The 22,761-nt window shown below is 37.8% G+C and overlaps 1 protein-coding gene across 1 annotated transcript in view; it reads right to left on the reverse strand.

Moving 5' to 3' along the window:
- Positions 1-22,761, reverse strand: part of PHF21B (PHD finger protein 21B) — a 165,958-nt gene that overhangs the window by 10,221 nt on the left and 132,976 nt on the right. Inside the window, exons 5-9 of the mRNA XM_085324404.1 lie at positions 21,310-21,660; positions 19,452-19,574; positions 13,438-13,489; positions 6,670-6,746; positions 3,843-3,897 (exon numbers count right to left, since the gene is read on the reverse strand). Of these exons, the coding sequence (XP_085180530.1) occupies positions 3,843-3,897; positions 6,670-6,746; positions 13,438-13,489; positions 19,452-19,574; positions 21,310-21,660 (658 nt within the window). The remainder of the gene's footprint in view (positions 1-3,842; positions 3,898-6,669; positions 6,747-13,437; positions 13,490-19,451; positions 19,575-21,309; positions 21,661-22,761) is intronic.

Genomic DNA, 22,761 nt, shown 5'->3' on the forward strand with positions numbered 1-22,761 from the left:
TCCCCTACCATCTCCCATCTACCCAGCCAGGCATTCCATCATAGAAGCCTATCAGATTCGTTAAGCAGGATTTCCCCTTGGTGAATCCATGCTGACTACTCCTGATCACCTTCTTATCCTCCATATGCCTGGAGACGACATCCAGAAGGAGCWGTTCCATCACCTTTCCAGGGATGGAGGTGAGGCTGACTGGCCCATAGTTGCCTGGGTCCTACTTCTTGCCCTCCTTGAAGACTGGAGTGACACTGGCTTTCTTACAGTTCTCAGGCACCTCTCCAGTTCTCCAAGACTTTTCAAAGATGATGGAGAGCAGCTTGGCAACAACATCCGCCAGCTCCCGTGGCTGCACTCCATTAGGGCCCATGGATTTGTGGATGTCTAGCCTGCCCGGATCTCTAATCCTATCTTCCTCAACCAAAGGAAAGTCTTCCCTTCTCCAGACTTTCTCCCTTATGACCAGGCTCTGGGATTACTGAGGCTTGCCCTTAGCATGAAGACTTAAGCAAAAAAGGCATTCAGTAATTCTGCCTTCTCTGTAGCCTTTGTCACCAGGCCCCCCGCCCCATTCAGTAGTGGGCCCACATTTCCCCTAGCCCTCCTCTTGCTATGGATGTATTTGAAGAAGCCCTTCCTGTTGTCCTTGACATCCTTTGCCAGACTCAATTCCAACTGGGCCTTAGCCTGCTTCGCAGCATCTCTACATACTCTGAYTGCATTCCTRTAATCCTCCCAAGTAGCCTGTCCCCTCTTCCACATTCTGTGTATTTTCTTCTTCTGTCTGAATTTGGCCAAGAGCTCCTTGCTCACCCATGTATGCAGGTCTCCTGCCTTTTTTGCTGCACTTCTTACTCATAGGGATGCACCACTCTTGAGCTTGGAGGAAATGATGCTTGAATACTAGCCAGCTSTCTTGGACTCCCCTTCCTTCTAGGGCCTTAACCCATGAGATTCCACCAAGTAGGTCCCTGAAGAGGCCAAGGTCAGCTCTCCTGAAGTCCAGGGTTGCAATCCTGCTTGTTGCTTTACTTCTTACCTGCAGGATCCTGAACTCCACCATCTCATGGTCACTGCAGCCAAGGCTGCCCCCAACCTTCACATCTCCAAACAGTCCCCCTCTCTGTCTGGGTTCTCCTCATCCTGGAGTGCACTGTTCTTCAACTGTAACTCCAAGTCTACAGGAGTATTAGCGGCCTTTCTTCTTTTTATTCGAGAAGGAACTAGTTTCCAGCCTTCTTCAACAGTGATTTGCTGTGCTATTTCACTCTTCACAGAGCCTTCCAGCAACTCTCCTGCTGTAGGGGATTGGGACTCCGGGAGCAGTATGGTCTCTAAGAATGCCCTTTCTATCTCCTGCTCACTTTCTCGCATGYGTCGCAGTCTACTGACCTCATCCCGCAACTCTTTAACTTGACAACACAAATTGTCAACAACARCACATCTCTTGCAGGAGGGTGGACCATCGGTCCAGGCCTTCTGGAGAGGCTCCAAGCACTCCCTGCAGCCTGAGACCTGTACGGCATCATCTGCCATAAGAGGCTCTGTCTGGGTTGAAGCTTCTGACACAGTTGATTCCCACAGCTACTGGCAAATATGCTTTACGGTGAGTTATAACCATGTTTGCAAGAGTGGGCACTACTAGCGCTGGAAAAAGAAAGATGTTCTCTTGCACCTAACTGCRTTCCTCTTGCGTGAACTGCTGCGCAAACTGCTCTGTCTGTTCGCTGCCTCTGTTTGCTGTGTTCATAGGGATTTCTTACTTCRTTCATTTCTCTTTTCAGCTCACTTTTACTGAAAATGTTTAAACATTTTAAAATATGTTCACTTCTGCCTTCTAGTTGCTGAAATATTAAACTGAAGATTTTTTTTTTAARGGAGTATTACATGATTGAAGGGACAGTTAACTATGCATTGAAGGCAGACAATGAGACTACTGGAATTCCATGCTGTCTGCGACAGCAGCTACCTTTGGTTCTGAGTTTATACAGCATCTACCACATCGGTGCCCAGTACAGCAATTGCATGTAACTAACAAACATCTAAGGGTGGGAAGCTCTGCTATAAATAAGCCCAACTTAAAATTGACAGAATATGAAGAATCTGAACTCTGAAAAAAAACCCACCGAGACAGGACTCAAAAAAGAATGAACTATTAAGGAAGGACTGTGCTGTCTTCCAAGYAGCCTTGTTACAGTCACATCATCGGAACTTTCTCACTTTTCTACTTCCTTACAAAATAAAGTGGGAAATGTGGAGGAAAGAAAGTCAGAGAAATCAAACCCTACCTTATAAGAAAACCATTGACAGGCTAAGATATGGCTTGCTAACATCATCAGTCTCACTAGATAAGCATTTATGTGGGAAAAACATGTACTTTGATAAGACAAATGATAAATTACAGTTTTAATTTCAGAGAGAAAACTAAGCTAGGAATATTTTTTTCCCCTGAGGCTCACAGGAGCATGGGCTCTTGCTAAGAGGCATGTTGTCGTAGCTATTTACTGTGTAATATCCTCTATCATTCTCTGAGACTCTATGTATTAGAGGCATATTGTAAGTAGGCCAATTGTCTATATCTAGGACATGAAGTTTTGAAGGTGAAGAGAAGCACCAAGAGCATGTAAGCTGCTGATCCTGTGGCACAGGAATGCAAGGCCAAGCCAGAAACACAAATTTTAAGCTCTAAACATGACACTTGACAGGTATCGTAGAATTGTAAGGTTGGAAGGGACCTCTGGAGATCATTTAGTCCAACCCTCAGCGTAGCCCATACRGGGATTGAACCTGCGACCTTGGCATTAGCAGCTCCATGCTCTAACCAACTGAGCTAAACCTGGTATATCAAGCAAACACTGAAAATATGTTAAAATTTTATGTCTTCATTGAAACAACTCTTGTTTATGTTCCTTATCCTGAAATAATACTTGGCTTAGAAAACTCCCTATGTTCCCTTAACTATAATGTACCTCAATAGAGCTTAGGTTGTAAAGGCAATACCAGGGCAAGGACATTCTTTACCAGCTTTCTCTCCTCTTAAATGTATTCAAGCTTCTCACTTTCTGCCTTAAAATCCTAAACACCTCCCATTTCAAGAATTGAATTTCATGCAGTTCTCTCAGCTCAATATTCTCCTTGTTTCTTCTCTCACTCTTGACTTTGCCTTTTCTATATGTTGTGCCTTTTTCCTGGAATGGACTTCTTGACATGAGCTAATCATCATCATCTCCAAATGGCTCCTCTGAAATGTTCATTCTCAAAGGCTTTAACCATGAAATTTTCCACATCTGAAGTTCTTAAAAATACAAGATTGGAAGGCATCTTCAAGGCCATCAAATCTAGTTTTATGGCTCAAGCTCTTGGAGTCAGAAAAAAACGTTTTTCGGGTATGTTTTTTAAAGAAAAAGATATGGTGAATTTCTAGCCCTTGAGGATGGACAGCAAGTTCTTAAAGCTGACAAAAGAGAGATAAATGAAAAGCCTAGAATACTATTACTATTTTTTTAAATCCATGTATTTCAATACATATTTTTACGTACTTGGGGTTGGCAATACTGTCTTCTTCAATTAGTTCTCCTACTGCATAGTGATTACAATRCTAGAGATCAGATTTTTCATTGATTGAAGAGACTTTGGATCAGTTTCTATATAGTTTTGACCTTTAGTCTTATTCCTTAATTGTTTTTTTTGCAGCAATAACATCTGTTTTCATGGCACACGGAAAAGAGCAGGGACAGGACACAAAGTTACACTTTATGATACTCAAGCAGTAATTCATAAGAAATCCTACTAATAAATATTTAATATAGCATTAAAACAGTAGTGTATTCATCTACAAATATGCTTACCTCTTGCTGAAAGAAACAAGGGGTTATTCAAATAATTTGACGCAAGGCGTTTCCGCTGCAAGGGAAAAGAAACTAGTCATTGAAAAGTGCTCTGTCTCTCACTATTTTATATTAACAATCTCTAAAGGGCTTCCTTCATACATAATCAAGAATACAGAAGCTAATTCTGTGATTTAGAAGATTTGCTGCTAACTCCTAATTTAAACAGTTGCACTATTTACCATTCTAACAAGTCTTTCATAGAGCAGCTTTAYGTGCACTAGATTTTATTAACGAGAGATAAGCATAAATTGCAAATGTTATTAATTGAGTTTCAGGAGACCTTTCAGAGTTTAGTAACTACAAACCAGGAGATAAATGACGTTCATAAAGGAAAAATTACATATTAAATTGTTGCTATGTGACGACWTTTCTATTGGTGTACATCAAAATGGTTATAGACTTCCCACCTGCAAAAAGACATCACTACTTTCTGTGACGGTTGCTCATAACTATAAGGAACATATTTGGTTTGTAAGTTGCGTACTATAGCCTAAGCAAAATACTTCTCCTTCAGAAGTTAATACGTACAATCTCTGAAAGCTGGCAGTCATTTCAATTTCATGAGGTCACCAAAAAGACTTTCAAACCTGAAAACACAGTCCACTGGAAACACAACTGAGACGTTTAACTAATGTAACGTAGTCCATCACCAGCTTGTCAGAGGTAAAAGCTATTGGTCAATAGCAACTTGGGCTTCATTAACAGTCTATATAACCTCTAATTGACTTTTGAGCAGGACTGGAAWCAGTACCATTTTCCTCAATTTGATATTGTTAGACTCTGCTTGGAAGAAAATTAGAGGGTGTTTTTTTGCTAATAAATGATTTATTCTGTGATGAGTAAACTGTTCTCTTAAACGTGGGTGCCTGGCAGTTTGTTAATAAATTTTCAGCTGGCATTTCTTTCTTCAAAAAACATCCAGCCTGAAACTTAACCCCTTCCCATGCAAAAAATAAGCCACTGAGGGTAGGAGAAAAAAAATGTATCTCAAAAACATAAGAAAACATTGAAAAAGAAAAAGAACATCATTCACGTGAAGACATAAGACTGATCACATTTTTGTAATCAAGGGAGTTAACATCACTACTACAGATGCTGAGCTCCAGTCGTTTGAGGGGCGTTGGCAAATAAAAAGTCTAATTTACATGCAATTTCAATTTAAACAATCATGAATTAAAGATCCTTCAGTAGACTAACTGTAAATTAAACTGCACCAAAATGCCTGAAATGTCACAAAATACCTCAACTCACTGATTAGCAAATCAATCTGAGCAGCTAATTGATCAGAGAAAAACCATCTGCCTCCATTTTCCTTGAATGGCATTCCCCATGGTCAGTATTTAATGGCAGCTCCTAATGAGGACACAGATGATCAACCACAGGACTCTTTAACAGACATTCTCTCTATGCGCTATCCTTCACTTTAGGATATGCTTCTGRGAATAGATCTAATGAGAAATACGAAATAGGGGTGCACTAGTCCTCCTCCATTACCTCCCGAATCCCTGCTTAAAATAATAGAGTTTCTCAAAATACTGCTCAGAGTACAGCCACAAAACTTTGCAGCAAGTGTTTTAACAAAATCATCAGGACAAACCAATCTCAGAGGAGACAGCACAAATTTAACACCAGTAAGGCTAAGGTTCCGACAATGTTAAATACTGGTTGTATGAATATCTGTATTTGCTCTTTAGCGTTCACTAGAGAAAAATTCCTTAGTCTGGAAGAATTCAAGAGTGCAGAGCTGGTCTAGAGTGTAAAACACATCAATGCTTTCAAAAAGGAACAATTAAGCCACTAAGCAGCTTGACTACACTGGTGGATTTCTTCTTAGCATCATCTGCTTGCCCTCTGCCAGTAAACTTGGAAAACCTGAAACACTGGTAGACCAAAATTTCTGCATTGTTGATAATCTAAACAAAGAAAAATCAGATTCTTTAGGCTTAAAGAACTCGGAACACAGAGAAATCTTGCTTAAATAGAGAATTGGTTGCAAATAATTTTAGTTCTGTTGAAACAGAAGTTCAAATAGCTTCCATTCTGAAGTTCAAATACTGACCCCCAAATTGGGGAGAGATTTTAAAGGCAGAATTTTAATATAGCAAAAAATGTATATACTTCAATTCAGAAACAAACTAAAATTTAATTTCAGAAAAAAGTTATATTCTACTTATATTCTGGTTTTAGATAAGGTTTGCAATCTGGAATCGTATAGGACCAAATTTTGCTACTGTCGTAAATGTGACAGTGTATGTATAAGAGGTATCAGAGATTTTCCATAGCAGTTCTATTTTTAATTGTGCATTATTATATTTATTATGCAGGCTTCCTTCCCACTTGCAGAGCACACTGATTCTTAAACCAATACATTCCTTTTATGAATATGTTACTAATATGAAAAGCAAAGTTCTCCATTTATTCTTTAGCACATATGAAAAGAGGAATAGCAATGCAAGTTTCAATGTAATGCCTCATTTCTGTTCCTTAGTTCCGACCTGCAGAGACCTTCTGTATGGATAGAAAAATAATTAGGACCAATATTAATTTAGTCCTTTTGGCCTTTATTAAAACTAACATGAATTCCAGTTTGAAGCAAGTGATGTTTTGGTGTGAAAACTGGTTGCTTAGATACTGAGATGAAATCTTGTCTTTCCTTTCCACATCAGTATCTCTTTACAAGTGAAAGCATGGTTTTGCATTCATATATACTTTTTAAATAAGAAACACTTAAAATTTTTATTAATGTGAAATAGAGCTGTGGTAGAAAGAGTGAATGATAAAGTACCTCTGTTTCCAAGAGTCCACTGTAGGCTGGATTTGCTGTGCTTCTTCTCTTTCTTTCCTGACGCTTGCTCTGGATTTCTGTAACCATGGAAAGAGATATGAATTGTGTATTTCTCATTCATCGGGGAAAAATGTAGATCTAGCTTGTTAAGCAAGATGCTCTTACCCTCAACCCCTTGGGTTTTGTGTTTAGTTCCAGTTTCTAAAGTATAATTGGGTTGCATCAGCATTGATATTTGTTGCAGTTCAAGGTTTGGCATTAATAAGCTTTTCCTTGTAAGAGTCAAAACACAGGGATTTTTATTTTTTTCCTCCAAGATGGACTAATGCTGCTCTACAAGATTTTTATTACGATCCTTTTAGAAACACATTTAGTAAGCATCAACAGAGAGCTTTCAAAACACCATCACCGTCTGCTATTAACAAAAATGAATCATATAAAGCAGTAAAGTCATATCAGATGAAAGTACAAGATCCTTTTAAATTTCATTTACCTTACTTTTCTCTGTTAAGATTAGAAAAAGTATGGTCATAATGAGAAGGTTAGATTCAGTTCTAACTAGGGAGTGATGATTTATTAACCCAAAATACACAACTTCATGACTTTGAGCATGCAAAATTATACGAGCAATCCATGTCAATGGGAACAGCACACAAAGATAGGCTCACTGAATTGCAATACTGTTTGGAAAAGGGTGACACACAAAATAACTCCCTTACACTAAATGGTAACACCTATTCAAGACAGTATTTACTCAGCAACAACGAGTCATATGCRTACTTCTGAAAGTAGTCACAGAAAGAGTAAGCAAAAACCTGGCCCACTGAAATCTATGGGTTTAACATTACTTTTCCCTCATCTAGGGTTTAATTTCTCTCATGTACTGAATTTTTCTCCAGCTGTTCATGTCAGCTGAGAACAGTAAGATTACTATAATAATATATTTTACAGCCTTTATTTTTATTTTGATAAGAAAGTAAGAGCAGTCATCTCTCAGAAGGAAAGGAACTGGCAGGAAGACTGGCTTGTCTGCTGAGCCAACCAGGAGCATGCCCAACAGAAACTCAGGACACTGCCTGGTTCTGCAGAAAGTCTGGCATCTTTTGTCAATGTCTGAGATAAAGAAGTGTATCTCAGTAAGTCCTCAGTGCCAGAATATGGCCTTCAGGATATCATGCACTATCTCCCATTTGCAATCCCACAGTAAAACACAGTTCAGCTTTCAGGATATTCACGATACATGGGAACTGGATTCCTGATATATAATTGTTTCTAGGCACCCTTTCCAAAGGTTCATAACCTCTCCACAGAATAAAAGGGGCCGTGTATCACTTCAAGTGTTGCTACAGTACATGGTATTAGTATTATCTGTTACATCTTGGACATGGTGTCCTTAGAGACGAGGCTAACACTTTGCAGATYTTGTACTGCTCTGAGAGCCAAGATACTGATTTGGAACTTTTCATTCACGAAGGACTGTAGGCTAAGCCCCTGCCCTTGGAAACAGAAACCTATCAGGAGGAAACTGGACAGATGAGAAAAAACGGAGGAGCAGCTACTTGCATATTCCTGCCAGGTTTTCTTACTGACAAGGGAGTACCTCACCTCTCATGCTTAGAAGGTGTTGCCTAGGTATATTCAAGGCATATAGTCAGGTCTGCATTCAGTCAGACATGAGATGGATGTAGGCTGCCATGCGGCCCAGTGAGCTATACAGATCTCACGATGAAGAAATATGTGATCTTAGACTGCACTGAGATGCAAAATGCTGATAAACTCTTTGGCTGCAACCACTGGCTGGTGTCTCTCCTAGCACATTTGGTGCTAGGAAAACTCCACTCATGAGGTTATTGGATGGGTAATATATTTCTGTCCCACAGTGAAGGTATTTTCTGTGAAGTGCTCTTATGGCTATGTACAAATTACAGTCCTGAAGATTTCAAACTCTTTGGCATCCTCTGAAGGGAAGCTGGCCTCAGTGGCAGGATCGGTTGATCAATGGATCCAACAACCTGTCACAGAGCCACATGAATTAAGATGGTTTTTCTTGATGTCAGTTACAATCCTTTCAGTAACATGGGAATCAAACATCGTTAGAAGGTGGCAGAGATGTCACAAGAGTGGAAATTGTGCCTCAAGGCTAACAGAGAAAAGGAAGAAGTGGACTTCTGCTGACTTTTTACTTTGATCTTAACAGTGTGGGCTGTAGCCATGGTTCTTGCAGCCAGTGCTAGCAACTCAGCCTCTGTGGTCTACAGATTCTCCATGGTAAGTGAATTTGGGGTTGCAACAATCTCAGTGTCCTTGTGATAGAGCAGTGAAATGGCTGGAGTTAGGATTACTCAGCTGTAGTCTTTTTCAGAGGTTGTCACAGGAATGCAATATTGGGATTTTTCACTGGTCCAGAAGAAGAAGAAAAGAATTTCACATGGCAGAGCTTCTATGTGTCAAGGTGCAAAACTGGGCTAAGTGTCTTCACAAGGAGACCATGATGCATCTTTAGCTCTCTGTTCTTATGTGTTCCAGTTTTTAAAAAAAGAATTTATTTGGTACATACTCTCACCAAGCAACAGAGCCATTTGATGGACTCTGACCCACACACATGGTATAGGCCTGGAGTACAGCTTTCAAAGAAGCATCCCTATGGGGCAGAGGATAAAAGAACAAAGCTGGCTGGTGGCAAAAGGAATAGAAATGGTGAAAATAAGAAGGAGGGAGTAAGGAGCAGTGAAGAAGCTTCATTATACGTGACCACTGAGTGTTCCACCTTAAGTGAGTGAATGCAAGGAACTCAAAGGGCACTTAATGTACTCCACCCTACCTACCCATGCACCAACCATCAGGGAAGGCAGGTAGATTTATTTATTTACAGAAACTGTGAACACAAAAAATATCTGGGCTCGAGAGATAAGGAGTAATATACTTTAGGGTATATAAGTTCAATCTAAATGCTTATCTAGATGCTGCTCTTTCTGCTAAATTTGGCAGAAAGAGCTCTAGCTAGTATCAGATGTGCACTGGATTTTAGTGATGTGGACAACAATTCACTGGAAATGGGGCTAGGATAACCGTGTTCATACCACACAGGGCACTGATGAGCTACCACAGAATAACTAATTGTATTTAACTGTGATGCTGGGATAATGTAAAGCGAGATTACTTTTCATCAGAAAATTTAACTACACCAGGTAGTTTTGAAGGAAGGAAACAAAAATACTAAAGTTTTGCAATAGCTCTGGCTAAAAATATTACAACATTTTCTATGGAAAAATCAAAACATTTTGATATGTTGTTAAATTAAAAAAAAAAGAAGGCCTGATTAATTTTTAAACGGCTTTTTTAAATTAAGCCAAAACATGGCTTAATAAAGTAAAAATAAACAGTTTCTATTAACTTATTAAAATGTGTCAGTAATTCAAACAAATATTTCATTTTTTTCCTTTTCTAAGGTAAAAAAAGAAGTTCAGTTTTAGAATGAGCTGAACTGAACAATCCTTGTAAACATTTGGTTTTGTATCTAAAYTTTTTAAATTTGTTTCTTTTTACACAGTGGTAAGTGTTCTAGTAGCTTAGAGAAAAAATTTAGCATGTCACATTCATATACTACATCATAAACTTGAGAGGCCTTATTCCTTAGTTTTTATATATATATATATAAAATCCAAACAGGAAAACAAAGCTAAACTGTATTAAATTTGACAGAGATTAATACACTTGAAGATAAGTTTATGTTGGAGGCAAAGCTTCAATGAACTACCACCATCATCATTCTGTATGGTCATTCCGTGATGCCAGTAATAACAATTTATGTTTAGTGAAATATCTGCATATCTTGCAGAATGTCACCAGAAGGTTCATTCACTGTAAAAGCCCTCAAAAGATGCCTCACATTTGATCTCTGCAGAACAGTGGTCTGTTTCCGATACAGGGAAAGACATTCCTTTGGAAATTAGATGGCAAGGCTGCTAAGCTGATGCAGAACTCTACACAGGAGTGAATCAGAGCCCCTCACCACAAAATTAATGAATAAAATGAAGAAAAGTAGAAACACGGCAAATTAATGATACTGAATGAAAAGGCTTTTAATGACTCAATCTTGATACAGTTYAATTCCAAAAATGTAAAATTGAGAAACACATTAGAAGTACTAAAGTAAATTGAACTGTGTAAGGACCACTACTTCCTGATAAATAGCAATGGCCGATAACAGTAAATACGACACAGCACTAAAATAATGATTCTTCAGCATGTGAAAGCTGTAAGGCTATTTTTGACAGTTGTAATCACCAATAGTCATGAAGAAATATCTTTTCTATATAAAATAGTCTGATGTTGGAACCACTTAGTTAAAGCTAGTAGGAATATAAAAAGTGAATTTGTCTGAAAGAATTGATTTTGCAGGATTAGTACTGTAGGAGTTAGGTTTAAAATGTGCATCTCTGGGCTTACTGTATAACAAACAGAACGGTACTTGGTGTTTTTAACATAAACGCTAAATCCACACAAACAATTTATTAGTTCCAATAAAATCAAAGGGTAAAGAATTATTCAAAATGAAGTTCTCTGTGTTGTAGGCATAATTTGCACTTTAGCACAATTTCAAACGTTGTCCTATTTTACTTACTCAAAGAAAACCTGTCATCATTGGCACTTTTTGGATTAGAATTCTCCCCCAAAATTGCTGTAGCTTTTTAATTTCCATTTCAATCCATTACCATTAAGGGATTAAAAAGGCCAATGGCTTAAACTTTCTTTAAACTGCTTCCAAATTCTCAGTCACTAGGACATTAAACAATTTTCTAAAATGCAGATTTAAGGAGGAGAGACACAGAAAAAAAAAAGCAACAAAACCCACAGAAAACCTGCTGCATATATTGGCAAGACCTTATAATTAAGATGTTATTTTCTCCCTAATTTACAATCTATTTTAAAACCAGGGAAGAGAATCTTATTAATAAGAAATTAAGCTGTAAAACGGTAACTCAGTCTCTTGAGTCAGCAAGATATCTAGGAATGTGGCTAACTTTAAAGCAGATAACCAGTCTTGTTGATTTCCCTAAAATTCATACACTGGAAATTCATAGATTCATAGACTGCTAAGGTTGGAAGGGACCTCTGGAGATCATTTAGTCCAACCCTCAGTGTAGCCCATATGGGGATTGAACCCATGACCTTGGCATTAGCAGCACCATGCTCYAACCAACTGAGTTAAACCTGCGCCTGAAGGAACTGTTATTAGGAAGTGGGATACTGTAGAGGTCTGCTATCATAGAATCAGTAAGGTTGGAAGGGACCTCTGGAGATCATCTACTCCAACCCTCAAGTGAGTGGCCCATACGGGGATCGAACCTGCAACCTTGGCATTATTAGCACCATGCTCTAAMCAACTGRGCTAGTAATTTGTTGACTAGGGTTCATGGGATGGGTGGTAGATGTCAATTATCATTAACATCTTTTGTAATCAGAAATCATTTTCAGCTGTCACAGATATCAGATTAGTTCTCCATATATCAATGGAACACACCAAATTATATTCACTGAGGATAAAACTAAAACATCTCAAGGTGTGGATTTTTTTTTTTTTAATATAAGAATAATGGCTGTATCTATTGCTCTGTCCACCAGAACCAGCCCCTTCTGTCAAGAAATCCTCAAATCCATTTCATCCTTTTGGCATATTTGCTGAACAAGCTCTTTTCTTCCCATTATCTACATTTTCTGATGGGACAAAGCTAAAACTAATAAAGATTCAAATCTCTTAATTCTTGAAAGTATTTTTGGAAGGCTGCAAAAGAAAACAGAACGGTATGTGACTCTTGCATTTAATTTATGTGCAGTATTTGTCTGAAACCATGTTCAGAAGCCTAGGAAGGTATGCTAGCAGCTCTCCTATCGAAGCAGGCTCAAGCTCTGGAAATTAAGTTTATTTTTGGCTAAATAAAAATGAGCAAAAAGAAAATAATAGTTGGGGGGGAATAACTTGCTTAAAATCATACCAAACAAATCCTGACTTTCACCATTATTTTACACCCTGTTTTGTGGAACTCTAGAGACGACAGATCCAATTAACTCAAGAAATAGGAATAGGTCTATCTGTTGTGGTGAAAAGGAAGAGGGCATGCCTGCCTACAGAAGATCTGGSTAAATATCTTTGAACCTCCCTGACTTCAGCCAGATCAGCGTTGGTCAAAACCTTTGCAGACTTTCAACTTCRTTAACACCCTCCAGTTACTAACAGCCTTTAGGGGACCAAAACAACTGACTTGAGCTATGAAAACGTCAGCTTAAAATCATAGAATCAGTAAGGTTGGAAGGGACCTCTGGAGATCATCTAGTCCAACCCCCCTGCTCAAACAGCGTCACCTACAGCATGGTAGACAGGGTTGCATCCAGGCGGGCCTTGAAGATCTCCAGAGAAGGAGACTCCACAACCTCTCTGGGCAACCTGGTCCCGTGCTCTGTCACTCTCACAGTGAAGAAATTCCCCCTCACATTCAGGTGGAACTTCCTATACTTCAAAGGCCTACCATGCTGSCTGTGAAGCCAGTTCCCATTCCTCTTGAGCTGCATAATGGAATTTGAGGCAGAACAAGAAAAGGTCAGTTATGGTTTTGAGGCTGAAAAGGGTAATTGTGCATAGGCAACATTGCACYTGATCTTCTGTAGCTCATCTGAGGAGAAAACCACCAATTTCTATTGGCTGCAGAGCAGCAGAGAGAAAAGATTTCACTCAAAAACTGAACTGTAAAACAACACATGCCATCTTACCTTCCAAATGTTCAGTTGTAACCAGTCCTAATGCTACCATAAAGGCAATTTTCTAAGGAAAAAGTAAACAGGGGTTAGACTTTTCCCTACAGCAATCATGGTAAACATAAGTAARCAAATAATCTAGCATTGTCAGAATAAACCCAATAAAGGTCTTTTAGAAATGTCTATTATTTGAATGCAGAATAATGTAAAGAACTTTAATTAAGGATTTGCTTCAGGTCAGACATGTCCTATTTGTATGACTATATGACTTCAGCAATTCAGAGACCTACAAAGCAAATGCTGTATGATTACCTATTTTATACAGGTCATGATCAAAATTCAAACAGTYCAGTCAGTTCACATCTATATTGCTAGTTACTGTTTTAACCATTTTTTGGAGAAGTGATCTGTGTGTTATTATTACTGTTTGGAAATGGCACTTCTTTTATTGGATATAAACAGGCTGTGTAAAATAAAAGAAGGAATCAAACACTTTCAGTAAACTTTGCAGTGCTATATATCTTCTAACAATTAACAAGAAATTCAAAGGCCTGATCACCTTCTCCCCCACCTTTCAGAAATTGCTCTTCCTGAGATACATAGAAAGAATACCACATTGCATAAATTAGGAAGAGGTACATTGATCCAATATCTGCCCCCAATGTGAGTGAACAAATACCTCTTTGACACATTCTGCAAGGACAAATATGATCCACAATATTACTCAGAATTCTTACATTTTATATATGCATAGAGCAGATCTGCATACTGACAAATCTTCAAATACGCAAAGCAGTAATAGGGCAGGTACTAAGGCAGACTAAATTTTCTGTCAGTGACTTTTCATTGGGAATTTTTTTCTTAGAGAAGATGTTTTGCTGAAGCCTTTATATAATGTTTTTGATAGAAAGCTGAAATTCTGCTGTGTGATTCCAGGCCCAAACCAAACTGAACTCTCTGGCTTTGAGTTATGTCTATGGTACTGCAGGACCTCAGTGATATCCTCTCTCTGCTGCGCTGAAAAATCTTGCTGGATCATGTTACCCAAATGGTATTTTTATAAGGTGTAATTCCATGAGAGAGACAATCTGACTATAAATACCAAGCTGCCAAGAAAGTAGAACCTACAATCCAACTCTGAGAAAGTATCCAAAGATTACAGGAAGGTGCAATTATCTTAGCCAAAAGAAAATGTGTAGGTTTAGGTCAAATTAAGACAATGTTTAAATGGTAGAAGGTCAAAACATTCTATTTCAACCAAAGAAGGGTGAGGAGAACATGTTTCAGCACTTCCAAGTCAAAATACGTTTGACCTTTTTGTTTTGTGAAAAGCTTGATGTTTCAGCTTTTCATTTCAGTTCAGGATAAAACCAACTGATAAGTCAATGGAACTACTATTTTCTTGGTAATTCTGACATTAACACAGTGTAAGTATGAAAATAAGCATATCYTCACAAAAAAGATCTAGTTAAGGGATAGGTTCTTCAAAATCAGGTGGTCAAGACTAGGTATCCATATTTTACATCTGTGGAAATCTCTGTCAAAGAGGTGAATTAACAWCCTCATCAGATGGGAATATTGTCTTTCCACAATCTCCTAGTAGGTAATTCTTCCTGTAGATTAAAAAATGGTCATGTGGAATCTGAGCAYTGACAATTTAGATGATACTTATGCTATATTTATGCCTTTCAAAACTGTGGTAATGAYAGACATATGCATTCACTTGCATGTCAGATCTTGATTTCAGTAACATTCATTCCTTACATGTTTAAAACACCAGCTAGTCACAGTGGGGGTTCCACACATGAAAGGGAAGATGAATATTTGATCTGAGATCCATTGTGCAGATCTGAGAAGAAAATTAGTCAGTTGAGTTGAAATACAAACTTCACTTAACCCCTCCACCAAAACTAACTTTGTGACAGGGAAAGTCTCAGAGCTCTGAACAGCAACAATAGGAGCTAAATTTAGAAAGTTGGAATGGTTAATATGTGATCATATTTCCGCAATGGAGTATGGAATGCCTATATAATCCAAAGATTAAACTGTAAAGGAAGCATACTTTTTCTCACATCTAAACTAAAATTCTTTGAGTACTGGAATGCTTTCTGAACAATYTCCTTTCTTCATGCTAAAATTATTTGAACAAATTTCTTACTAAATTTAATGATAGCATACTTGCTTAACATATGAAGAGTTTTCATAAATGGACTCAATAATTATTATTAAAGACAGGAAGGGTTAGTTTCTATAGMTATTTGAAAGATGGTTCCTTTTCAAAAATCCCAGTACAAGCTGGATTCTTTTTAACAAACATATTAACATAACATATAAATAAACATATTAATATAACATATTAATATGTTTTCATGAGTTTTTGTACTGCATACTCATGTAGTTCATTGAACTCAACTCAAAATACAACCTCAACGGCTATATTTTCTTTTCAATATCACAGAATAACTACAATGAAACTTTGCTCATTTTCTTTACAGTAAACTACACTACCTGATGCTTCAGTTTCTCCAGGTTTTGCTGGAGATATGCTCCTTTGCTRGAGCAGGTCATGCTGGGATAACACTAGCATTTAGCCCAAAATTGCAATGAGTCTCCCATGTTTTTCTTAGGTGGAATTAAAAACATTGTCATCTAAATAACTGGCATTCGTTGCAGAATTTTACTTTTTAAATAAAACACTACTAAAATGTAATACAAAACATTGCCAGAAATGTGAAATTTTAGCAATATATAAAATGATTCAAAAAGTATTGGGAGGAATTCTGGCCATTTATTGCATCTGAGATCCTCAAAAGAAAAAGTTTAAAAATAATTTTTTTTTTAAAGTTTCAAAAGAGTAAAAAAGGTAAAAAGTAGACACTTCTTCCAGAAAGGAACAGCTCCCTTGCTTTCATTCTTTGCAGAATTCATTCCAGTRGGAGAGGCTGGTGCTAATGAAAGTACATCACTAGATTGGCCAAAATAAACTGCTTCAGTTAGTTGCCTCCACCCTCAGGACAGCCAAGCTCACTCAAAGGAGTTGGAGGCATGCTTTTCCAGGCCCTTCTCAGCCTGAGGGGGACTAAGTTCACATTGCTGATATCTCAGGAGAGTGCTCTGTCACTGAGTGATGGAGACTCTCTCTCCCTTCAAGGAATGCCATTCCACAGCTGGATGTCCAGGAGCTTAGGCTGTAAGAACAGCAGACACAAGGAACCTTGYTTTAACCTAATGACTAAAGCAATCAAGGAAGGGAGAAATCTTAGCCTTATGTAAAATGCACATATAACGCAGGGAGCTCTGTCCCAAATCAACTTGACAGCCTCCCAACGGAATGACCGAGCTATGAACAAAAGAAAATAAGTATCTTTTCTCTTTTGTGTTTATTCCATTACATTCAGCAGCTGCATGTGGAATTCCTGGCTGTTTGTAARCCTGGTTATTTCTGTTTTATTTGTTGTACTATTTTAAATTAAATTTCTTAAATCTCAGTCTGTCATGATTGACATTTATGTTGAGAAGTACTGGAGTTCCTGCCTTAGTTTTGTGCTTTGAAGATAAACAAAGGTGTGGAGAGAAATGCCTAGAGTACTTATTTACTTTAAAAAAAAACAAAAMAAAAAAAAAAACGGTATCTTTATTACTCTTTGCCTTAAAGTTAATAATCTGTCAAACAGCTTTGAATGCTTTTGGAAATGTGCGGTATGTCTTTTCATGCAGTAAAACAAAGATTTTTACAAAACCACTTCAATTTGTAATTACATGTTCTATTTATGTCACTACATGTGTTTACACTAATTATGCTGTTACTTCTAATTACACTAATTGCATAAATACATGCCAATCAACTAAAGTTTACTTTAAAAGAACAAAAGAAATTAACTCTAGACCTACACATTTAAGACTGTGAAACAAATCTACGAAAAGGAAAAAAAAAAAAAAAAAGTCACAGTTAAGGGCATAGTTCCTGCATCCTACACAGAAAACTGTGCTTGCAGAGACCTCCAGTATACAGAGTAGGAACAATGTTTTCAGTTACATGAACAAACTAGTCAAAAGGATCAATGACATCAGGATAGTTAGGAATTCAACATAAAGCTCATTAAATTTATAAATGCTCTACTAAAAAAGTGTTCCCTAGTTTCACAATCTCTTCCTGCATCTCTCTGGAATTTTTGCTCAATATTTTGGGGGGCATAAGTTACACACAAAGAAAAGAGATGATTTTTCTAAAATTCACTTTTTGCTTCCTCTTTCTATTCTAGCTTTCAGTGTCTTGCCGGGGACAAAGGAAAAGCGTATACCTCCACCAGCTTTGTGCTCCTCCCTCATGCCTTCCCTAACTGGGTAAGTGGGTGAAGCTGGGCTGAAGATTTCTCACTACCATCTTGTTAGCTGGCCACTGCATGGTCAGATCCCTCAGTCCGTGGTTCAAGAATGGATACCAAGCTGTTGCATCTGCTCCAACAACTCAGTAAGGTGTAAATCTGTACGTGGAGCCTTGAACCACAATGTTATAAGGTTGCCTCTACAAAGTTTCTGCCTGGTAAGGGATTTAAAGGGAGAATGGTGTGCACAGAAATAGCAGGTACTGCGGAGGCATTTTGACTCTTAGGTCACTGGCTCCAGCTGTAAAATCAGGTATATATCAGTGGGTGTAGGCAAGGAAGTGCTTCTTCCTCCTTTCCCAAGTTTCTTGATTAATATAGTCTGGAGATTCAGGGGCTGGAGACTTAGTGAGCCCTTTGGTGCAAAGAACAGACTAAATGATTCCAAACTATCTGCYTCCTTCTCTTCAAGAGCAGAGGCTTGAATATAGAATGTCAATAAAAAAAAATTAAAGCAGGACATACTAGCCTTTCTGCCCATAAGGTGCTACACAATGAAAGAATATTTCAGAAGTACCTCTATAAACAAACAAGCTCCTATAGTCCCATTATCAAGTGGCAATGAAGATTCATACAACGGTCAGATTTTAAACTTAGATGATTTTGTATATTTGGTATCACAGGTTCTTGCAGCACCTTTGCATAAAGCTGTGATATTCTAGGCTAAAAGCCATAACATTCATTCTTCAACACTTTTAATTATATGAATCTCTTAAATAGTAAAAGGAATGAGCCCCTCACATTCTCCAAGCTGTAAATTTATATTGTAATAGTGCTTCCTGTTAAATCTACAGCTCCAAAGATTCTTTCTTGCTTCAAATTTATTAGAATAATAAGTTTAAGATTTTGCAGGACCTGAACATTTCCATATTGAAAATATTCAGTCTGTGTAACTTCTCTAACTGCCACAAAAGTACTCATAATCTAGTCAAAATCCAAAATGCCTGTTAAATATAGGCTCCATTTCTACATGGTTTCATGATTCTTTATTTAATGTATATAGCAAATGTAGTTCATAAGAGATTTAATATCAAAACCTACTTTCCACTTCCTTACTCAATTTAAAAAGGATTRAAATGTATTTCAGCCTAGAAAGAATCTGTATACATATGGAAAGACATGTACACAGCAAGTGCAAGAAATCATGTTGTAACACACAAGCTAAAAATTGTAAGATTCATTAYGAAGAAGAAAATGTAAAAGCTCAGCTTACAAAAGAAATGTTAATTCAACTTCATACACAGCCTGTAAATCCAATGTTACATATTTGATAGCATAAAAAAATACATTAAGCTTGTATATGTATATGTATATGTGTGTGTATATATATATATATATATATATATATATGTGTGTGTATTTCACAAGAAATACAGCTACATCCATGCAAGGTGCTTGATCATCCTACAATTCTTATATTTTGGGAATTGCAATGTTCAAACAATGCAACCCGTATTTGTCAGTGCACCTCACTGAGGGATAAATAACCGCAAATGCGCATGTGATGATTAGATAGAGGTGAACAACTGGCAGAACTGTGGGCACAAATGCAGTAATTATGTATTCACCCAGAAGAATGTTTAGAAATGGCTCCCGTAACTAAGCCACACTGTAGCTCTTTTATAAAGAAAAAAAAAAAATCACCTCTGGATTTTCCTCCTTTTTCTTTTTGGTAGGAGGGGGTCCCTGAGCTGACTCTTCAGGAGTTTTCTTTGTCTCCACTTTRCTTTCTGTCTGGGTTTGGACTTGAGGCTGAATAATGATAACCTAAAAGACAATATACAAACAAAAGAACATAGTTCACTATATGAACCTGAATTTTGCCATCCGAAACCTTTGATTCTTCATTATAGGATCACCTGATACCTATTCAGGCAACAAACACMAGTCAAAAGCCAAAAGTGTGAAAAAATGGATACCTATGTTAGGCTTCTAAATCTATAGTTATGTTTCTAAAGCTTCAGTTTACAGATGCATCTTAAACCTACTGCAGCCAAAGGGAGCCACTTGAACAGTATCTCTGAAAATTAGGACACATTATCCAGAGGATTCCTAAAGCTGACTCAGTAACATAGTTTTAGCATCCACGTTGTCAGTGATTTTAAGAAGAGATGGAACTATTGTGCGTTCAGAACCACAGCCTCATCTCAGTCACACCAGTGTTATTTCAGAGTATGCACATATTGATGGGAAAGAAGATRCTCCTCACAAATACTGATACGCTGAGATCAGAATTCAATCCTCAGCATTTATGCACTGTGAGCTACTTACAGGGGATGCCCAGTTTTGCATAAACAAAATAAAACACACATTTTTATATTAAAATTCATTCTGATTTAGCACCTGTAGGATTACTATACACACCTATTATACATATATACATGCATATCTGTTAGTATATACAGTTCTGCTAGTTCTTTGAATTACCATGAGATTTACATGTTGCAGACAACATTATCTCAAAATCTATTAAATTAAAGGAATGAATGAAAATTCCTGACCACAGAAATGTAAATGTGACTTTACATCTATAACCAAAGCTTGCTAGGGACTATGGAAGACCTTCTAAAGCTCAACTTCTTGATTAAAGTTATTGGTTTTGAACACAAGGCTTTTTACATTGCTAACTTCAAATCAATGCTATTTAATCCTCGTATATTTTATATCAATTTAGTCACTTAAAAGATTCAAGAGCATAAATGGGGGATTTGTTTTTTAACTAGTAACCAGTTAAGTACAAGAAAAGTAGATCATCTTAGAAAAATATTCAAGAGAAACCTACTTTTATTAACCTCAAAAGCCATCCTACATCCTCTATGCTTTTTTAGCACTGTATTAGACCTTGCACTGCAAATAAGATCCAAAATAGTAGGAATTTGGTATCAAATTACAGTGAATATGCTGGGCACATTGGCAGTCTTTACTGAATGTGTGCCTACTGTGAGAATGGTGATGTTCTTGTATTTCAAAGCTAAAAAGCTGTACAAAGAGAAAACAAGTAAWTTATAACTTGTTTTTTTCCTACTTATTCATCTGCTGATCAGTTCTGAACCCCTGAGCACTCATTTCATTTGGCCTTCCCTCAGAAATGGAGAAGAGAATGCCTGATTATCTGATATACTCCCCCAGGATCAGTCAATATAACTAATATCGTTGTATAATTGAAGAGGGAATCTGTAGGAAATGTGAGCCTTCACAGAATTCCGAGATTTTATTAGTGAGGACTGGTTTAAGGAAAGGAAGATCATATGGTTCTATTAGTATCAGGAGACACAATGATGCATTCCGTTCCCATTAAAAAGTGCATGTACACGGAAAACTGTCTACTAGCATTAATGGGTCCCCTTAAGAATTTTCTCATTGCTTTCTGATTATTTGCTTTCAAAAGGAACCACTGACACCATTCTATACAGGGCTGTGCACTCCCAGGGGAATATTCTGCTTACATCTGCAACGTAATTCCTGTATTTAATACAAAAATGCAGTGAAAAGCAGAACCTACCTTGCTGTCGGCACTAATGAGGAGTGGTTGCACTTTAATGCTATCGTTGACCACCGAGACAGTAGCGCTGGTGCTAATAGGAGTTGCATTGTTGGGGGAGGTGGATATGATGGCGTACGCCACTCCTGCACTGCTCAGAGGAGATGAAATAGATGTAGATTCAGTGACACTTTGTGACTGGCTGTTAGGCGTCTGTACATGGCTGACGGTATTATTGGCAGTCGGGAGGGCAGGACTGGGGTTTTTGATGCTGACTACTGTTGCCTTTTGGAAGGTAGGAGGCTGTTTGGAAGGTTGGTCTCTGCACGGGGAAACAGGGAGGCTGTCTGGAATCAGGGTCTTTGGCCTAACCTACAAATAGAGATTTAGACATTATTAGACATAATCTAACATTGTAATGAATAAACAGTGTAAACATGCACTCTCCCAGTAGAGCCTCTAATTGCATTAACCACATAACAGGAGTGTCTGGAGAAACATAATATAGCAACTYCAAGTAGACAGCCATTCATTTAGTGAATTTCCAGCACTCCTCAGTTGAGTCATTCTTAGTCCTTAAGTCACAGCAATGCTGAGCAAGAAGGGAAAAAAAAAGGCAGTTCCTCACTTTTATTAGCACATATCCATACAAATGCTATGCAAGTCACATTCAGTTCTCAGTAGTAATGCTTAAGCAAAAGCCTTTTCAAAGACTGGAAAACTCAGACGTAATAACTTCCTGTTCAGAAGGACACAACATTCTTGCTATGAATTAAGGAGCAGGAACTGAATCATTAAGGGAGTTGTGGGAAAGCATTTACAGGAACAGAAAGTGTACGCATGTGATTTACATTGTGGATCAGTGAACAAAAATCCTTACATTTTTACAGTGTACCTTCTCTAACGGAGAAAAGATCAATCACTTTTTAACGCTCACAAAAAGGGGAGGAAAGAAACCCAGAACCGTTGAACTTACTTTGTTGCTTTAAGTAAAAAGCTAATTTGCAGCTGAGAGTGAATGCAAAAGGAACTTCGATGGATGGAGGGGGAGACTGTTTGCCAACAGTTTTGACAGCTGTAGCTCCTGCTCTATACAGAGCCATGAATGATAGCTGAAGACAATCGTTTTCAGCTGATGTGATGTGTTTCCAGTAGGGTAATTTATGTCACCCTGTCAACATGGCTCTGACTTAACAATATGTTAAGCACAGTTTCTGAACTGAAAATAAATAATTTAAACTGTTTCACATGAAGTTAACTTTACTCCCAGCTCATTCATTAGTATGACCACATAAAACTGCTAGTTCTTTCTGTGCTTATTTCAATCTGTCACTTCTCACACCTTCCATACTGTGAAACAAAATGACAAGTTCTAATAGACAGACATTGGAAACAGCTGTCTGTGTCACTATACTTTACTTTACAAGAATCATTCCAAATGCACTGACTTCAGTCTTGAGCCTAAGTAAGCAA

Source organism: Rhea americana, unplaced genomic scaffold (genome assembly GCF_003343005.1).
Source record: "Rhea americana isolate MKP2758 unplaced genomic scaffold, rheAme1 scaffold_91, whole genome shotgun sequence".
NCBI lineage: Eukaryota > Metazoa > Chordata > Aves > Rheiformes > Rheidae > Rhea > Rhea americana.